A 21,004-nucleotide genomic window follows, 5' to 3' on the forward strand; every position below is an offset into this window, starting at 1 on the left:
CCCGCTGCATTTTGGTCTACTCACTACGATGGCCGTGACAGTTACAGCTTTATTCTAAAATTGATTAGATAGTTTTTTTCCCCTCATCAATCTACACACAATATCCCAAAATACAAAAGCAAAAGCAGGTTTGTAGAAATGTTTGCAAATTCATTAAAAATAAAAAATGGAAATATCACATTTACATAAGTATTCAGACCCTTTACTCAGTACTTTGTTGAAGCTCTTTTACCAGCGATTAAAGCCTCGAGTCTTCTTGGTTATGACGCTACAGGTTTGGGGCAGTATGGAGCTCTGTCGAGTTAGATGGAGAGCATCGCTGCACAGCTATTTTCAGGTCTTTCCAGAGATGTTTGATTGGGTTCAAGTCTGGGCTCTGGCTGGGCCACTCAAGGACATTCAGAGACTTGAACCGAAGCCAATCCTGCGTTGTCTTGGCAGTGTGCTTAGGGTTGTTGCCCTGTTGGAAGGTGAACCTTCACCCCAGTCTGAGGTCCTGAATGCTCTGGAGCAAGTTTTCATCAAAGATCTCTCTGTACTTTGCTCGGTTCATCTTTCCCTCGATCCCGATTAGTCTTCCTGCCGCTGATGAACATCCCCACAGCATAATGCTGCAACCACCATGCTTCACCGTAGGAATGGTGCCAGGTTTCCTCCAGATGTGACACTTGGCATTCAGGCCAAAGAGTTCAATCTTGGTTTCATCAGGCCTGAGAATTTTCTTTCTCATGGTCTAAGAGTCCTTTAGGTGCCTTTTGGCAAACTACAAGCAGGCTGTCATGTGCCTTTTACTGAGGAGTGCCTTTTATTGAGGAGTGGCTTCTATCTGGCCACTCTACCATAAAGGCCTGATTGGTGAAGTGCTGGTTGTCCTTCTGGAAGGTTCTCCCATCTCCACAGAGGAACTCTGGAGCTCTGTCAGAGTGACCATCGTCACCTCCCTGACCAAGGCCCTTCTCCCCCGATTGCTCAGTTTGGTCGGGCGGCCAGCTCTAGGAAGTGTCTTGGTGGTTCCAAACTTCTTCCATTTTAAGAATGGAAGAACCTTCAATGCTGCATAAATGTTTTTTGGTACCCTTCCCCAGGTCTGGGCCTCGACACAATCCTGTCTCGGAGCTCTATGGACAATTCCTTCGATCTCATGTCTTGGTTTTTGCTCTGATATGCACTGTCAACAGTGGGACCTTATATAGACCGCTGTGTGCCTTTCCAAATCATGTCCAATCTATTGAATTTACCACAGGTGGACTCCAATCAAGTTGTAGAAACATCTCAAGGATGATCAATGGAAACAGGATGCATCTGAGCTCATTTTTGAGTCTCATAGTAAAGGGTCTGAATACTTATGTTAATAAGGTATTTCTGTTTTAGTTTAAAAAATGTGCAAAGAACACCCAACTGTTTTCGCATTGTCATGATGGGTTATTGTGTGTAGATTGATGAGGAAAACATTTGATTTAATCCATTTTAGAATAAATCTGTTGCGTAACAAAATGTGGAAAAAGGGCAGGGTTCTGAATTCTTTCTGAATGCACTGTAAGTCCGATTTGGATATGTTTGGCTGTTTTTGTTGCATAACATGTAGAAGCTGTCTCTATTCAGGTTAAGAAGGGACTGCTAAATGCTAACTCCCGTTCACATAAGCTGGTTAGCACAGCTAGCATACCGAAATCGGTGGCTGTAATCAAATACGTTTTTAACTGTAATTCAGTTGATTGGTAACGATGACAAGAACATGTGTTAGGGTTGACATCCCCATACAATCATTATACTCTGATTTGTACCGCAACATAGTGTGAAATACACATATAAACAATAGCCTAAATGTCGTCTAATTATGCTGGGGGGCAATGAGGAGACTCAGGATCTTTCCCCCCCACAGCTCTTTCCCCCACGTGTTTCCATGGCAATTCCATTGTTTTGGTCGAGTTCAATTGACCTCATCACCGCAACTATGCGTAGAACGCATCATCGGGTCGAACGGTCATCTAGCGCCAAACTGCGCATGTGCAGGTCCTCAAATCCAAGGCACTCCTTCGATACAAGGTTGTTTTTGACGAAAATGAATATGTTTGTCACTCACGTGGTTGGAGTAATAACATTTTTCAACTGCTTAACTTCTTGCGGATTAGTGGGACGCTCCCATTTCGACAATTTCCGATTTCCGATTAAAATGCTAATCAATTTATAACATTTTTGCCATGCGTTTTTCTGGATTTTTTTGTTGTTATTCTGTCTCTCACTGTTCAAATAAACCTACCATTAAAATTATAGACTGATCATTTCTTTGTCAGTGGGAAAACGTACAAAATCAGCAGGGGATCAAGTACTTTTTCCCCTCACTGTAATATATGCCTTACCCTTGAAGATCTTCTTCTGTTGGCACTCCAAAAGGTCCCAGTTACAAATGGTCCTTTTGTTCAATAATGTCCTTCTTTATATCCATAAAAACTCAGTTTAGCTGGCGCGCTTCAGTCAATAATCCACTCAGTTTCCCTCCTTCAAAATGCATACAAAATGAATCCCAAACGTTACCAATAAACTTATCCAAACAAGTAAATCAGCATTTATAATAAAAAAATAGGTCCCCTAATACGCAAATAAACGATAAAATTTAAGACGGAGAATCGTTATTGTCTTTACTGGAGAAAAATACCAGAGAGCGCGCTCTCATTCACACGCTTGGAAACACTACAGCCGAAATGGGAGCCACCTAGAATAACTACAATTTCTGGCTCATTTTTCCAAAAACCAGCCTGAAACCCTTCCTAAAGACTGTTGACATCTAGTGGAAGCCCTAGGAACTGCAATCGGGCACGATTTCGCCCTATTATAAAAGTGTCAGCCATTGAAATCAGTGGTAGGATGAAATATTTTTTGGGGGGGATGGTTTGTCCTAGGGGTTTCGCCTGCCATTTCAGTTCTGTTATACTCACAGACATTATTTTAACAGTTTTACAAGCTTTAGAGTGTTTGTGTCTATTCAGTGTCTATTCAAATCTACCAATTATATGCATATCCTAGCTTCTGGGCCTGAGTAGCAGGCAGTTTAATTTGGGCACGCTTTTCATCCGGGTGTCAAAATACCGCCCCCTATCCCAAAGAAGTTAAGACATTGGCTCGAATCTAGGTTGTGCCTTTAGTTTTAGAGAAATTGAACAACTAAGGAAGAATTTTTCACTTCTCTCATTGACTTCTCAAATCCCGGCCTGGTCTCTTTTGAACAGTCGCAATAATTTTTTTTTTTTCATGGTGCACAAGACACCTGTCTGATTTACGCCTGTCTCAGTGGACTTATACATTGCGGAGACCACGGTGATGGCACTGTCCATCACTCTTAAGAGATGATACTGAAATGGTATATGGTTTTTATGTAAAAAATAATGGTGCAACACTAATAAATCTAATATTTAGGGCTGCACAATATATCGGTGAACATATCGGAATCAGACTCAAATGATGTCAATTAGCCTATCAGAAGCTTCTAAAGCCATGACATAATTTTCTGGAATTTTCCAAGCTGTTTAAAGGCACAGTTAACTTAGCGTATGTAAACTTCTGACCCACTGGAATTGTGATACAGTGAATGATAAGTGAAATAATCTGTCTGTAAACAATTGTTGGAAAAATTACTTGTGTCATGCACAAAGTAGATGTCCTAACTGACTTGGCAAAACGATAGTTTGTTAATAACAATACATTTGTGGAGTGGTTGAAAAACGAGTTTTAATGACTCCTACCTAAGTGTATGTAAACTGTATGGTTTTGCATTAAAGTTTATAATATCAAAGGGAGTTCAATGAATTTATAGCTGCCTAGCCAGCTGTAAAACATGAACAGTCAGTGGTGAAAGTAATGGGTCTATTCTAAAGGCCTAGACTGACCCTGATGGTATTTTTTCAAGATTGAGAATGAGGCCAAACCGGCCATAAACAAGCTTTTTATACAAGGATGTCCTAGTGGAAGGAAGATCCCATTGGTGTTTTATTAGCCCAGACAAGGGATGTGCTGTAACATTGTTTTTTGCATGAACTTTGATGAAACTTACTCATTTTGCCAGAAGCAGATTAATGTTGTGTAGGGCCATTTTTTCAGTTCCTATTTGATGGCAAAATATTGCTTCAGCATTTGCAATGGAAGCAAGGATCAATAACATTTTAATTGGAACTTAAGCTTATTAGGTGCAGTGTTCACACCTGCCTACTTGAACTGGGCGATGTGGAGAAAGATCCTTTCGCGATAATTTGCCTGAATTATAAATACGATAAGTTTATAACATTAATCTGCTTTTTTTGTTTAAATGATCCTTTAAAGCACTACTACTAGTGTGATGGTTGTAGATGGTTGATGGTTGTAGATGGTTGATGGTTGTAGATGGTTGATGGTTGTAGCCATTTGATGGTTGTAGATGGTTGATGGTTGTAGATGGTTGATGGTTGTAGATGGTTGCCCCATTAACAACCACCCCATATTTGCAAACTGATTTGATTTAAAATGTAATATTACTCTAGTATAGGCTACTTACCATAATGAACAATATCAGAAAAATGCCTGCGATAAGTGAATCGGTATGTTTGGTGTCAATCATTTTCTGTTTATTGTCCCAGCTCTACTGCCTACCCATACCCTCTCCTTCACTGGCAATTAATGTGTTTGTTACTAAAATGTTTTCCTATGTGTGTGCATGTGGGATCATTCCTTTCAGAATGTATTCTCCACTGACTGCTGCTCAGATCCGTGAGAAGTTCATTGACTTCCATCTTCATGAACACCAGTATGTCCATTCGTCCGCCACCATACCTTTGGACGACCTCACACTACTCTTCGCCAATGCTGGCATGAACCAGGTACGCTACAATAATATCACTGCCCATCCAACTATCCCTACCCCCTCCCTCCCATCTGCAGGTCCATAGTTAGTGTGGCCCTATTGGCTAATCACGACCTCTCACCTTAGTGACTATGTCTTAGCACAGTGGGATTATACCCTCTGGGAGTGTCTTGCCCTAAAGCAGATGTGTTCTAGTAGCTAGATACCAGTTCCACTCTCCTGATATCAGTTTGTCCATATTCAAAGCTTTTTTTCAGTTGTACTGTTATTAGACTATTTGAAGAAAGTCCCACTTGTACTCATCCCAATGGTTATCTCTCAATCTTTCTTATCTACCCTCTCTCTTCCCCCACCAACCACTCCCAGTTCTAACCTGTTTTCCTGAACACCATTGACCCGTCCCACCCCATGGCCAGACTCAAGCGTGCAGCTAACACACAGAAGTGCATCTGCGCTGGGGGCAAGCACAATGACCTGGATGATTTGGGCAAGGACGTGTACCACCACACCTTCTTTGAGATGATGGGCTCCTGGTCCTTCGGAGACTACTTTAAGGTAAACCAGGCAGACCAACCAACCGCCTGTTAGATAGTGTTGTCATCTTACCTGTTATGATGCAGCAACATTTAACAAGTCTCTCAAGATGGAAGGTGTTGATGTGTGTCAACGATTAACACTATGTAAATGTGGATGCATGTTAGAAAGGGGAATTGCTTTCTCTCATTTCCTTTCCTGCTGACTCCTCTCCCTGCAGCACCTTGCCTGTACCATGGCCCTGGAGTTGCTGACTAAGGAGTTTGGGATTCCCATCGAGTGCTTGTATGTCACCTACTTCGGGGGTCACGAATAAGCTGGGCTGGAGCCGGATCTGTAGTGTAAACAGACCTTGGGTGAGTGAGTTTCACAAGTAGGACATTCTGGTCAGAACTAATAGGGCTATTATGTATCCAAATCTACCTGAATGATACAAATATCCTGACCCCTTTCTACTCTTGTTAATGTGGTTAGTAACACTATGTGTTGGTTGATAAGTCTCTCAGGTAGAGGTCGACCGATTAATCGACTTGGCCGATTATGATGTCACTGAACCTGTTTCCCCCTCCTCACCAGGGAGTCTGAGACAGAGCTGAATCCCCTGCCTATGAAGTGTTGATACAGGCATGGGCCTGGAGCATCTTGTCTCTGTTCTGCAGAACAAGATCTCCAACTATGACACAGACATGTTCATCCCCTGCTTCCAGGCCATCCAGAAGGCAAGCACCACTGCCAGTCATTATTTATTGAATCATGTGTTCTCTGTGCTCTGAATGGCCTAGCTGACTGTACCATCGCCCTCTCTGATGAGGGCAGGCTAGACAACACAGGGAGAGGGTGCCCTTTTAACTGTCTGGCTGTCTTTGTTCTATGCTTGTCTGAACATCAGTCTGTTAATGTGCACATGTTAACCCTCTCCCACTGTTTGTGTGCAGTTGTGTTGCTCTCACGAGAAGCTGGGTGCTCAGAGAGGCTTCTTTGCCACCTTAGTTGATGTGGTGGTAGAGTCCCTAGTATGGAAACTCATCCCACTCCTACTCTTCATGTTATTAACTATCTATATCTCTCTCTCCCTCTTAGTCATCCCCCTTACCTGTCTTCCTCTGCTGTCCCCTCTCTCCAGGGTGATGACTACCCTGAGCTGAAGAAGGACTATGACATGGTGAAGGATATCGTCAATGAGGAGGAGGAGCAGTTCCTCAAGACATTCAGCAGGGGGCGAAAGATCCTGGACAGAAAGATCCAGAGTCTGGGAGACAGCAAGACCATCCCTGCTACTGAAGGGCCACATTAGAATATGGGATCAATTAGAAACATTTAAGTTGTTGTCAAAACAGAATGTTTCTGAACCCGTTTCTCTCCTCTTTCTCTCCCTGTGTAGGTGACACAGGTTGCCTGGTTGCTGTATAACACATACGGTTTCCCCAATGGATCTCACTGCCCTCATCGCTGAGGAGAGGGGGATGATGGTGGACGTTACAGAGGGGGATGATGGTGGATGTTGGAGAAATGGTGACCAGTAGAAAGGATAGAGCCTTGGATTGGCATGGGATTTTATGTGAATTTCTGCATTTGCCTGTCTTGAGTACTGCTTTGCGTATGTACAAAGACAGGAATGCTTTCCTCTCTGTCAGCATTTCTCAGTCAGTATTGCACTATTAAGTGAGAAGTGCCTTGCTCTGCTGATTAGATAAATCAGTATTTACAGTACATTACAGATCCATCACATTGCAGTGGTAATTCATACTGAAAAGCTCCTTTCCACATAGCAGGGAAGAATCACTTCAATAAAGCCATATGATATCAGTGCTAAACATGCAAGTTGGCTTTCTATCTAAAGAATGAGTACGATGCTTCAGCATAATGAATGACTGATCCAGCATTAGAGTAAAGTTAGTTGCAGGTTTTTTGCAATGGAAAAAGAACTGAGATTGGGGATTTGGACTAAGGCTTTCTCCTCCATGTCCCGCCTGCTCTGGTTAAGTCCCAGGGGAAGGGCTCTGGGGATGAGGACCACGTCATGCTGGACATCTATGTCATCGAGGACCTACGCAATAAGGGCATCGCTGCTACTGATGACTCACCCAAGTACAGCTACAGTGCTGACAACAGTGGCAAATATGGTAAGACACAAACAAAATCAACTCAATTTCATTAACCAACTCAGATGGTTTGCTTGATATTTATTCAAATCAGTTTCTTGCTTGTGTCAGTTTTTTAATCCCTTTATATGTTTCTGTGGTTGTCCCACAGTTTGAGCAGGCTGTAGAAACAGTGTTGGTTCTGAGAAAGGAGCGTGCCTTCGTGGATGAGGTAACAACAGGGCAGGAATGTGGGGTTCTGCTGGACCATACCTCATTCTATGCTGAGCAGGGAGGACAGAGCTTTAACGGGGGCTACATGCTGAGGAAGGACGACTCTGGAGATGACGTAAGGACAGGACAATCAAACTATAGCCGTTATTGTAACAAGCATATCAAGCCGTTGAAACAATGTAAGGACAAGCCACAGGGAGGAGAGGTCCATATCACACCACATTTTACTCCCTTCCTCAGAGGATGGAGTTCACAGTGAAGAACACTCAGGTTCGTGGTGGATACATGCTGCTTGTAGGAACGGTTAATGGCACTCTGAAGGTGGGCGATTGCGTCATCCTGCACGTGGACGAGGTTAGACATCACTCAAAAGTACATTTTATGACTCAGTTTTGAGATATTTTCTCAACTGACTTGGTATTGAAAGAAATTCATTACATCTCTCTCTATTGTCCAAACTCCACCGCCTCTCTCCCAGGCTGGTCATAGGCCCATCATGAGTAACCACACTGCCACCCACATCCTGAACATTACCCTGCGGGGGGTCCTGGGAGAGGCTGACCAGCGTGGCTCTTGACCGCCTGCACTTTGACTTCACCGTCAAGGGTGCTCTGAGCACAGGAGTGGTGCGACACACAGAGGAGATTGCCTGCGCCATGATCCATGACGCAAAGGTGAGAGGTCATAGGCCACTGAAAGTATGAGTAGGGGTATGTTATTATCTGTTTGATCAAGTTTGTATTTATACAGATCTTTGGTTTCTGGTGTTATTGATCTCAGGCCTTTTGTCTACTGTTTTATTTACACATTCCTGGGCTGTTTTGCTGCTTCTTTGACAAACAACACCATTGCACCTTAACATTCCGCCTATCTCCCTTTTACTGTTATACAATATGTCACCCCAAGGCGCCTGTCATTGCATTCTGTGAGGAGGAGAAAATAATGTTTTCAAGCACTTATTACCAAGTCACGACATCCACTCTTTCTCTGTCTTTCTACAGCCTGTCTATGTCATGGATGCCCCCCCGGCAGCAGCTAAAGCCGTCCAGGAATTGCGTGCTGTGTTTGAGACCTACCCTAACCCTGTGCACGTGGTGTCCATCTATCAAGGCTCAGGAGAAGACCCAGATGCAGACGGTTTCAAAGTAACAAAAGTTTATTACAAAAATTGGGGGGCTGGCAAGCGACATGTCAAGGGCAAACAGATGTCAGTAATCCAGAGCAGAGTCAGGAAGGTACAGAACGGCAGGCAGGCTCCGGGTCAGGGTAGGCAGAATGGTCAAAACCAGGAAAGCTAGAAAACAGGAAGAGAAAGACAGGAGCACAGAAAAACTGCTGGTAGGCATGACGAAACAAAACAAACTGGCAACAGACTAATAGAGAACACAGGTATAAATACACTGGGTATAATGAGGAAGATGGGCGACACCTGGAGGGAGGTGTAGTTGAGCACAAAGACAGGTGAAACAGATCAGGGTGTGACACCATCGGCATCCCCGTGGCTGACCTCCTGGCTGACCCCAGCAGCGCTGCTGGCTCTTTCACCTCCATTGAGTTCTGCAGAGGAACGTGAGTACAAAGCGCACCTTGAGTTCAGAGGGCCAGTCCCTTGGAAATGGAGCAAATACATTTATTTGCATAATAACATCTGATGATCAGAAATACAAAGATTTTGTTTGAGAATTTACTGTGTAAGGTATTCATTTGTATTCCTTACATGTATAACTTCAGGCACTTGCGGAACTCTGGCCATGCTGCACCTTTTGTCATCGTGTCAGAGGAGGCCATCCCCAAGGGAATCCGCCTTATCGTTGCAGTGACAGGAGCAGAGGCACAGAACGTGAGTGGACAGAAAGGTTCCTAACTGTTGCTGGATGGTTTGAAATTGATGTACTTCATTATACTACAACCAGTTATTTAACAAAAAATCAGATGATCCATATAGATATAGCTCTTTTTATAGCAGCTATTTACTCAACAGTAACTGCCTGTTTTGTTCTCTAACATTAACTTGAACCCCCGCCTCATGCTGCTCTGTCCAGGCCCAGAGGAAAGCAGATGCTCTGACATAGTCTCTGTCTGCTAAGGGGGAGAAAGTGAAGGCTCAGACCACCCCCAATAAAGATGTGCAGAAGGAAATCGCTGACATGACAGAGGTGAGAGCTGTTACAGCACTGTCTGTCTGTCTGTCTGTCTGTCTGTCTGTCTGTCTGTCTGTCTGTCTGTCTGTCTGTCTGTCTGTCTGTCTGTCTGTCTGTCTGTCTGTCTGTCTGTCTGTCTGTCTGTCTGTCTGTCTGTCTGTCTGTCTGTCTGTCTGTCTGTCTGTCTGTCTGTCTGTCTGTCTGTCTGTCTGTCTGTATGTCTGTCTGTCTGTCTGTTAACTTATTCAGTCTCTGTTCTGTGTTGTTGCAGTCTCTGGGCATCACGGTGATCTCCTAGTGGGAGGAAGATGAGATGAGGGAAGCTTTGAAGGGACTGAAGAAGACCATGGATGACCTAGACCGTTCCAACAAGGCTGATGTCCAGAAGAGGGTGAGAGAGAGAGCGGAGGGCCAGGTTTAGGCTAAGAGGGGTTGATATAGGTTTTATGACCGGGTGAAGGGATTAGTACATGTCAGAAAATTGTATGCAGGGCAATTCTATAAGTGTTGATCTCCTCCCCCAGGTTCTTGAAAAGACCAAGGGGATGATTGACAGCAGTCCTAACCAGCCACTGGTAGTCATGGAGATGGAAAATGGAGTCTCTGCCAAGGTAACAATAGTATCCTTTCCTTTCCACTGCATCCCAAAAACTCCAATACCACAACACAGCACAGAGATCCCTCAATTCTAACCATAAGTGTAATTCTAACCTGGTGTTTGTCTGCATCTCTCTGTCCAAGGCTCTGAATGAGCCAAATGTATTTGCATCCATGCACACTATAATTCACAGATGAGCTCCTTATTTGTGCTTAATGCAATAACTTGCATATTTTGTTGGGACAGTATCTTATCTGTTGACTCTCTCCTCTATCAGGACGTTGCCAACCAAGGTCTGAAGGCCAGTGAGTGTGTGCAGGAGCTTAGCCCTCTGATGGATGGCAAGGGTGGTGGCAAGGATATGTCTGCCCAGGGCACTGGCAGGAACACACACTGTATAGAAAAGACACTACAGATGGCCAACCAATTTGCCCGCCTTAAACTGGGTGAAAACTAATATGGAGGAGGAGACTGGGGTGTGGTGAAGAATTGTAGGGAAAACCATTACCACCCCCACTGGAATGTTCCAGCTCTGTTATCTGTGACTCTGGACATTCCAGACAGGAAATTGTAAAGGAACATTCACCCATCTAATGGTTAGAAAGGGAAGAAGATGCACGAGCCCTCTGTCTCTCTCTCTGAAACGGAGATGCACCTGCAATTTAAGGAGGATATCAAGGTTTAATCCGATGCACAATTCTGATGGCTCCTTCAATGGTCTGTGTGCTCAAAGGAGGCTAATCACTTTGATTGGGTAACTGAATGGTGATCGGTGTATGCGAGATGCTAACCCGACAGCCTTCTACCTGATCTGTCCTCTAGTAGTCAAAGCCCAACAACTATCCTCTTAAACCATTCATTTTAAACTAATGATGGAAATACTCAATGGTAAACTGCTTCTGTTCATTGCCTGTTCCTCTCTATTCCAGTGGTCTCTCCATGCCATTGTGTTTGTGTCTCACCTCCCTGCCCTGACTGTGGGGAGATTGTAATGTAGATTCACACCTAGTACAGTAGCCATGAAGGACAGAAGCAACCTTAGCCTCTGTCAGTGCCGCTAGCTTTGTAACGGTCTTGTTGTCCGACATCTCTTTCATATGTAGTGTCCAATAAATAATTGTCAATTAATTAAGTGGATGACATAACATTGTTAATTAAATAAGTGGATGACGTCATTGTTAATTAAATAAGTGGATGACATGACATTGTTAATTAAATAAGTGGATGACGTCATTGTTAATTAAATAAGTGGATGACATGACATTGTTAATTAAATAAGTGGATGACATGACATTGTTAATTAAATAAGTGGATGACGTCATTGTTAATTAAATAAGTGGATGACGTCATTGTTAATTAAATAAGTGGATGACGTCATTGTTAATTAAATAAGTGGATGACATGACATTGTTAATTAAATAAGTGGATGACATGACATTGTTAATTAAATAAGTGGATGACATAACATTGTTAATTAAATAAGTGGATGACGTCATTGTTAATTAAATAAGTGGATGACATGTCATTGTTAATTAAATAAGTGGATGACATGACATTGTTAATTAAATAAGTGGATGACATAACATTGTTAATTAAATAAGTGGATGACGTCATTGTTAATTAAATAAGTGGATGACATGTCATTGTTAATTAAATAAGTGGATGACATGACATTGTTAATTAAATAAGTGGATGACATGACATTGTCAAATCTGTGAAATGCATTTTATTGCCCCTTCCTAAGAATGCATTGTGATTGGTCCATGTCTGATGCATTCCATGTTGTGGAATAAAAATACTGGTAATGCTTGATTTCTGTTGCATTCTTTCCACGAATACTAGTAGTTAGATCTCTCTTCTCCTGTAGTTTATGGGCGATGGTACTGTAAGATGACCTGTTTGACTGGTCAGTCAGATGCTAGGTAAAGATGTCAAGCTTTAGTACAGGGCAGATGCTGTCGCTGCTCCTACTACCCCACTTAAGAAAAGATCCACAAAGCCACATTTGTTTCAATTTGCTTTTATTTTACAATAGCATATGATAAAAACAGTCCATCATACAGATCGAGATTTAAAATAGAGATGGAGTACTGACTGACCCAATGATAGTCATAATACTAATGAGGATTCTATTGGTAATAGTAGTAATACGATAGTAACACTATGTACACTGTTGTCGGTGAATACTGTTTTTGTGCACAAGAGAACTCTAATGAAGAGCTGGAGATGCAGATCACCAAAACAATGCAACAGAATGGATACAGTATGTGTCATAAGTAACCATTTAGGTAACGCTACAAACCAGAACCAATACACTCAAATACATAAAAAGAAACAATCCATTATCCAACGATACACTTAGGGAAAGCAGAGTGGAAAGGGATCTCACCTTTCACACAGTCAATTTCCCAAAAGGTGCACTGCAATTGAACAACATAATAGGGGAAATACTGTATCCTTACTATGTGAAAACAAAATGATGCAAGTTGAGCTAGGATGTGGCGTTCAATTTCAGTGGGCTAGCTTTATTGATACAGTGCTACCTGTCCCAGACCTGCTGTTTTCAACTCTCTAGAGACAGCAGGAGCGGTAGAGATACTCTCAAAGATCGGCTATGAAAAAGCCAACTGACACTTACTCTTGTGTTACTGACTTGTTGCACCCTCGACAACTACTATGATTATTATTATTTGACCATGCTGGTCATTTATGAACATTTGAACATCTTGGCCATGTGCTGTTATAATCTCCACCCGGCACAGCCAGAAGAGGACTGGCCACCCCTCATAGCCTGGTTCCTCTCTAGGTTTCTTCCTAGGGAGTTTTTCCTAGCCACCGTGCTTCTACATCTGCATTGCTTGCTGTTTGGGGTTTTAGGCTGGGTTTCTGTACAGCACTTTGAGATATCAGCTGATGTAAGAAGGGCTATATAAATACATTTGATTTGATACATTACATATGGGCCTTATATACTGTTGGATAAACATTTATCAGTTCCAAAAGTGATAGGGAGTAATGGAATTAAAGATATAGAAGTCATTAGAACAATGTCAATTATGTTTGATTCTCTTTGGTGAAGTATTGCACATTCTATTTCTGGCATGAACAGCACCACCCAGAAAGTGGTGGGAATATTTAGAAACTTTCCATGTAAAACATGGTGGAGATGTTTTAAGCGCTAGATACATTGCCATTGGCTGTCATCTTGGAACACGTTAGCTCACCGACAATGGCAAAACACAGATTGAGCACAGCAAATTAATTCAGCCATCGTCATATCACCCAAAACTAGTCGTCACAGATCGAGTTCATGTCAAGGTAATGTGTTCTGTGTAAAAAGTAACGTAAAGGAAGCCTTTCTACGTGGCTCCTAGAGAAAGGCAGAGTGAAACGTATGTGTGTGGGTCCAGAAGGCACAGCTCTCAGCCAGGCCGAGACCAGGGGTGTGTATAATGTACGGTGTGTGGTCTAAATCAGGGAAAAGAAGCCATTTGAATCCCTCAGAATGTGCATGTGTAAGAGACATGACTAACAAACAGTAAGATTTGAATAGCACATGCAGGTATTTATAGTAGGTGTGTGAATGTGCATGACTACCAAAACTTCAGATAGCACTGTACTGTAGCTGAGGTTTATGGTGCACTATGGGAAAGGTACTGTATGTCCAACAATGGGAAAAGGCACGCAAGCATGGACGTGTGTGTTGTCACATGGCTGTAAATAAATGATATGTGTCTTTGTTAAGAGGGCTCTTCCTGAAAATCAAACTTCGACAAAACTAAGAGAATCACATTTCTTTCTTCAGCTCTCGCTCTCTCTCTCTCACACACACATGCATGCACAACTATGGCTGTGATGGTCATGGAATTTTGGATGACGGCTATTGGTCAGCCAAATGACCACGGTCACCCGGCTGACCCATCTTCAGTCAGCTGTTCTTTCCACACACGCAATGTTTGTAAAAACGGTTATGAGGGTTATTTTAGTTTCATGATGGTCTACATCCATAACCGGCAGTTACACGGTTATATGCTAATTGCGCCAGCCCTAAGCACAACATACTTAAAGTAGGCGTGTGTGTCAGGTGGAGACACTTACTTGAAACCAACTAAAATTCCACACAAAAATTAGACATAGTAATGGAGTCAGTTACACTGATCTGAGACCTTCCCAGATCAATGTCATGGTGTCAGATAACAACATGACATCATGATAGGATTACACAACAGCACACATTGTAAACTGGTTGGAGCACTGGGGTGAGGGCCAGAATGTCACATTTGGCTAATAACTACTGCAGCCAGGACTAATGTCTGAATTTTTGTCAGAGTTCCTAAACTCTGTTTATAACTACCGATCTGATTTGAAACTATAATGGCATTTTTTACCTGCAGTCGGTTTAGTTATGTTAAGCCATATTACTCTCAGCTATCAAGTGGTCATCATTAGACACAGAAGAGGCAGCCTTCAGTTTGTGCTATGCATGCATAATGTCTGGGCTTCAGAGTGATGCAGTATCCCTTAACAGGCAGCAGGAGGCGGCAGGCCATCTTAGAGTGGGATCTTTTTACTCAGTCTTTTATTCTTAGTGGTATTAGCTTGAATTGACCAAGAACATTGTGTGAACTCGTGTATGGGTGGGAGAGTGTGTATGTACCTTCAGAAAGTATTCACACCCCTTGACTTTTCCCACAGTTTGTTGTGTTAAAGGCTGAATTGAAAATGTATTACATTTTAATTTTTTGTCACTGGCCTACACACAATAAATACCCCCAAAATATAAAAGTGGAATGATGTTTTCTGATATGTTTACAAATTAATAAAAAGCTGAAATGTCTTGAGTCAATAAGTATACAACCCCTTTGTTATGGCAAGCCAAAATACGTTCAGAAGTTAAAATGTGCCTAACAAGCAACATGGACTCACTCTGTGTGCAATAATACTGCTTAACAAGATTTTTGAATGACTACCTCATCTCTGTACCCCACACATACAAGTATCTGTAAGGTCCTTCAGCTGAGCAGTGAATTTAAAAAAAGATTCAACCACAAAGACCAGGGAGGTTTTCCAATGCCTCGCAAAGAAGGGCACCTATTGGTAGATGGGTAAAAAAAAGAAAAACAAAAAAGGCATTGAATATCCCTTTGTGGTGAACTTATTAATTATACTTTGGATGATGTATCAATACACCTAGCCACTACAAAGATACAAGCGTCCTTCCTAACTCAGTTTCCGGAGAGGAAGGAAACCTCTCAGGGATCTCACCATGAGGCCAGTTACAGAGTTTAATGGCTGTGACAGGAGAAAACTGAGGATGGAGCAACAACATTGTAGTTACTCTACAATACGAACCTAAATGACAGAGTGAAAGGGAATCCTGTAAAGAATGTTCCAAAACATGCACCCTGTTTACAAAAAGGCACTGAAGTAACACTGAAAAACATTTGGCAAAGCAATTCACTTTTTGTCCTGAATACAAAGTATTCTGTTTCGAGCAAATCCAACACAACACGTCACTGAGCACCTCTACATATTTTCAAGCATAGTGGTGGCTGCATCATGTCATTGGTAATGCTTGTCATCAGTAAGGACTAGGGAGATTTTAGGATGAAAAGAAACGGAATAGAACTAAGCACAGGCAAAATCCTATAGGAAAAACTGGTTCAGTCTGCTTTCCAAAAGACACTGGGACAAATTCACCTTTTAGCAGGACAATAACCTGGCAGCGTGAGTGGCACAGCGGTCTAAGGCACTGCATCTCAGTGCAAGATGTGTCACTACAGTCCCTGGTTCAGATCCAGGCTGTATCACATCTGGTGGTGATTGGGAGTCCCATAGGGCGGAACACAATTGGCCCAGTGTCGTTCGGGGTAGGAATTTGTTCTTAACCGACTTGCCTAGTTAAATAATGGTTAAATATATATTTTCAAATAACCTAAAACACAAGGCCAAATATACACTGGAGTGAGACTTAGATTTACCCAGAAAGACTCACAGCTGTAATCCCTGCAAAAGGTGATTCTAAAATGTATTGACTCAGGGGTGTGAATACTTATGTAAATGAGATATTTCTATATTTCATTTACAATTAATTTGAAAAAATATCTAAAAACATGTTTTCACCTTGTCATTATGGGCTCTGTGTGTAGATTGGTGATATTGTTTTTTAATCCATTTTGAATTCAGGGTGCAATACTTTCTGAAGGCACTGTACAGTATATGTGTGAATGAGTGGTTTTAGTCTTATCTGTACGTCTGCTTGTGTTTGTGTCTGCTTGTGTTTGTGTCTGCTTGTGTTGTTGACCGTGTGTAAGCCTCTCCCCAATTTACCTAATCAGCAAGATGATTAGTCACTTAAAATGGTTAACACAAATAAAAGGGTTAATAGCGTATATGTGGTCAAATCCCTGTGGGCTGTACATACCTTCAACATGATAGTCATGTAATTATAACAGGAAGTCTTATTTTGAAGTAGCCTCTGGGCTTGAAAGCATGTAAACTTCAACTACCTAGTCAACTACCTAGTACTCCCAGCTCCATGCAGGTGTGGCTAGAGAGAGGGCTTTAGCAGCAGCTCTGCAGGTGGGTGTGGACATGGCAGGGATAGCTCAGTGACCGTCACTGGTTGCCATGGTATTTATGGTGGGGGCGACAGAGTGGAAGGGGGCTGAGTCTCTGGGCTTGAGACCCCCAAGGCGTGTGATGACTCAACCCCCAATGGCTGAGCAAGAGGGGGGATCGTGGATGGGACTGGTTCACAGGTCCATACAGTGGCTAGGCCAGACTTATCTGCCCCCTCTATAGTTCTGTCGTTTCTATAGAGGTAGTAGGCCTGTTGGGGGCAGAGTGTAATCACATGTAGTTCGACCCAAAACCACCATCATCTTACCATCCTGCACAATGGGAACATGATTAGCAGGCATTGTATAATGTACTGTTTTGGATCCCTCTCTATGCAAAGCACAAAGAAGCAGATGACAACATAAAAAATCCTTGTGGTGATGGGTGTTCCGGTGTTCCTGTAAACCTGTCCAGCCCAACACACCTCCAGCCCTCGTCACTTTCCTGGGAAGATGGTGATCTTGCCAGCCTTAACCAGCGAGTCAATGACCAGGGCCTCATAATCTGCATCATGCACCCCTGTTTTCCGGAACTCTCCAGAGTAGCGGTTCTGCTCCCAATAGTGGTGCCAGTTGCCTCGACTGTCAGCGCCAAAGCCAAACACATTCACCTGGAATATAAGATAACGTTTTAAAACAGGCAGAGAGACTGGCTGAGAGACGTGTCTGTATTGTGTGTTTGTGTGAAAGTGTGTTAGCGAGGTCCTCACCTCGTCACACACGTGCAGAGCGAAGAACAGAACTAGCATGCCTGTGGAAGGGTAGCGGCCATGGTGCCTGGTCCAGCGGTCATGGATGTACTTGAAGAAGGCTGGATTGAAGATCTGAACCTGGGGAGATGAGATAGCAGCACAGTGTACCATGCTGGGTTTACCAATGACATTGGAGCCAGAGAAATGTACAATTCTGCACTATTGAACAAATACATGACAAAGGTTGGATGGAGAGATTATAAATATAGATTAGCACCTTGTCTTTGTCCACCCGTAGAAACTGCTTCACAGGGGCGTAGGTACTGAAAGAGAGAGATAAAGGGAGAGAGAAAGAGACTTAGCACACTTTTATCCTTTAATTTGTAAATTGCTGTGAAATGATTGACTGATTCACAGATGGCACGTTGTTCCTTTTTCCACAGAGAGAGTGCTCTGTTGATGATGCGCTCTGACCTGGAATGGGATCAGAGAGAGAGAGAGAGAGAGAGAGAGAGAGAGAGAGAGAGAGAGAGAGAGAGAGAGAGAGAGAGAGAGAGAGAAAGACAGAGAGATAGAAAGACAGAGAGATAGAAAGACAGAGAGATAGAAAGACAGAGAGAGAGAGAGAGCGAGAGAGAGAGAGAGAGAGAGAGAGAGAGCGCAGCGTGAGAATGTGTTCGTGAAGGTGTGATTGTGAAGCCAGCATTTCACTTTGAACAAAATGTGCTAGTGCGAAAAGGTGTGTTTATGTTAAACAATATAAATGGACTCAGGGCCGGCCTGCTCACTAGGCAGGATTAGGCGTCTGCCTAAGGCTGCAGATTGACGAAGGCAGCACTTTCTGAACTAAACTGACCAAGACGCAACTCCAACAACAACACATAAATCCTCACACAATTCTGCCCCCCATAAATGACAATTTCTCTCAACCAGGGGCATTAGGGCTTTTTAGACGAGCGTTGATTCCACCCTGGATAAACAGTGCCCACTTTGTCAAAGGCAGGGGCGCAAAATATTTTGCTTGTCCAATCCCTGCGCGCCTCTCCAAGGTGCTGTTGGAGAGACGCATCGCTGCGGAGCTCCACCAACGTTCTGTCAAGAAAATTATCTAACATAAATCATGTAGCAGATATAGGATATGGTAGAAAGAGTGTGTGGATTTTTCTGTAGGCTACTGGCTGGAGATAAAATGTCAATGTAATGAGATGGACACTTTTTAACATCATGCAGTTTTCTCCAATAATATAGCCTAACCCAAATGGTGCTCAATCAAATACAAAATGTGCTGTCATGTTAACAAACAACATATCCTAAAAACAGAACAGGGCAAAGTAAAATGGACAATCACAACCATCGTCATGATCAGTGGTTTCAAGTTTGTATCGGTACATTTTTGACAACCTGATCATAGCGAAAAAGAGAATACTTCTGCATTTCCCGCTGTATATATGTAACAGTATAGCTTCCGTCCACTCTCCTCGCCCCGAACCAGGGACCCTGTGCACACATCAACAACTGACACCCACGAAGCATTGTTACCCAACACGCCACAAAAGCCGCGGCCCTTGCAGAGCAAGGGGAACAAATACTTCACGGTCTCAAAGCGAGTGACGTCACTGATTGAAACGCTATTAGCGCGCACCACCTCTAACTAGCCATTTCACATCGGTTACATAAACACATTGCAAATAGGCTCACGATAACTTCTGATAAAGTTGGGTAGCTGATATTCAGAGCTTAAATAGACTAATTGATTAGTCACAGGAATCAGGACTAATAAAGCCAATTCAACAGCCTGTTTTATAAATGGTGGGCCTACCACATGGATGGGCATTCATACAATTCCATTGTGGGGCAACACAGTATGCTACATCCCATTAAGCACAAGCCAACGTCTTTTGGACATCTTTTTGGGGTATTTTACAAACAGTAGGCTTATCACATAGATGGGCATTCATAAAATGTAATTTCAGGCAACCCTGTAGGGTGCACCTCAGTAAGCACGGACTGATGCCGACGCCTTTTGGACATCTTTTTTTGGTGCAGTCCGGACCGGCCCTGATTTCCACATCCGGTACGGACCAAATCTGAACCAATCATAGAGGTCTATAAATTACGTATTTTCAACCTTCATTCAGAACCAAAAATGAGCCTGATTTCAACATCTGAAAAATAAGTTAAAATAAGTATTCTAAACATACGGAAAATCCATACTTTCACCATTCATTCAGAACCTAAATTGAATCTTTTAGTTGTCTTTTCAACGTCATTTTGCTTACTGGGACTTTTTAAAGTCTAGGTAGCATTTTTTGGTCTAGCTTAGGGCTGCAGAACGGCAAGGACCGGAACTGAATGGACTGTGTGTGTGTGCTGGCAGTTTTGTTCTCACAAGCGAATCTGTCCAGTGGAGAGTGCGCTGGTGATCCACAGCAGGTCCAGGGTCTTGAAGGGCACCAGGACGAAGCTGACATTGGCTGCCAGGTTCTTGGCACTCTCTGGGTACATGAAGTGGTGGGTGGTGTGGCTGCCTGCGTCCTCCTCATAGCCCAGCGTGGGAGCCAGATTGATCCTGACAGACACAGGTAATCAGACCATGATGGGAGCAGCTTCAATGATAGACGAACACATAAACAGAGGGATATCAAGACATCTAGACAAGACTTGCCTAGTTAAATAAAACTCTCTCTCCCTACAATAACTGTAAATAGCCTACAGTAGCATAATAGCACAACACATAATATAACTTACTAGTTACTAAACAGATTAACCTAACCTATGTTCTAAACCCCCTCAGCTACTAAACAGATTAACCTAACCTATGTTCTAAACCCCCTCAGCTACTAAACAGATTAACCTAACCTATGTTCTAAACCCCCTCAGCTACTAAACAGATTAACCTAACCTATGTTCTAAACCCCCTCAGCTACTAAACAGATTAACCTAACCTATGTTCTAAACCCCCTCAACTACTAAACAGATTAACCTAACCTATGTTCTAAACTCCCTCCCTCCCTCCCTCCCTCCCTCCCTCCCTCCCTCCCTCCCTCCCTCACCTCATGATGTAGTTGTGGCTGTCTATGGTGGGTCCGTAACCGGCCCCGCGCATGTTGCCAGAGTTCCCCACCACGGCACAGCGCAGGCAGCGGGCGGGATCCCAGGAGCCATAGGGGGAGCGGCCAGGGATCACCTGAAACAGTCGCAGCAGCACCTGCTGGATGGTGTGGGGCTTGAACTGAGGCTGCAGCATCTACAGGCAGGAGGCGACAGAGAGGC

The 21,004-nt window shown here is 43.1% G+C and overlaps 1 protein-coding gene and 1 pseudogene across 1 annotated transcript in view; one reads left to right on the forward strand and one right to left on the reverse strand.

Moving 5' to 3' along the window:
* Positions 1–4,706: 4,706 nt before the first annotated feature.
* Positions 4,707–10,876, forward strand: LOC106573790 (alanine--tRNA ligase, cytoplasmic-like; annotated as a pseudogene).
* A 1,547-nt stretch (positions 10,877–12,423) lies between these two features.
* Positions 12,424–21,004, reverse strand: part of LOC106573711 (CMP-N-acetylneuraminate-beta-galactosamide-alpha-2,3-sialyltransferase 2) — a 48,229-nt gene continuing 39,648 nt past the window's right edge. The window contains exons 3-7 of the mRNA XM_082962689.1: positions 20,785–20,978; positions 20,121–20,300; positions 18,009–18,054; positions 17,750–17,869; positions 12,424–17,650 (exon numbers count right to left, since the gene is read on the reverse strand). Coding sequence (XP_082818815.1) covers positions 17,477–17,650; positions 17,750–17,869; positions 18,009–18,054; positions 20,121–20,300; positions 20,785–20,978 — 714 coding nt within the window. The 3' untranslated portion in view covers positions 12,424–17,476. The remainder of the gene's footprint in view (positions 17,651–17,749; positions 17,870–18,008; positions 18,055–20,120; positions 20,301–20,784; positions 20,979–21,004) is intronic.

The sequence above is a fragment of the Salmo salar genome, chromosome 16 (genome assembly GCF_965601325.2).
Source record: "Salmo salar chromosome 16, fSalSal1, whole genome shotgun sequence".
Lineage (NCBI taxonomy): Eukaryota > Metazoa > Chordata > Actinopteri > Salmoniformes > Salmonidae > Salmo > Salmo salar.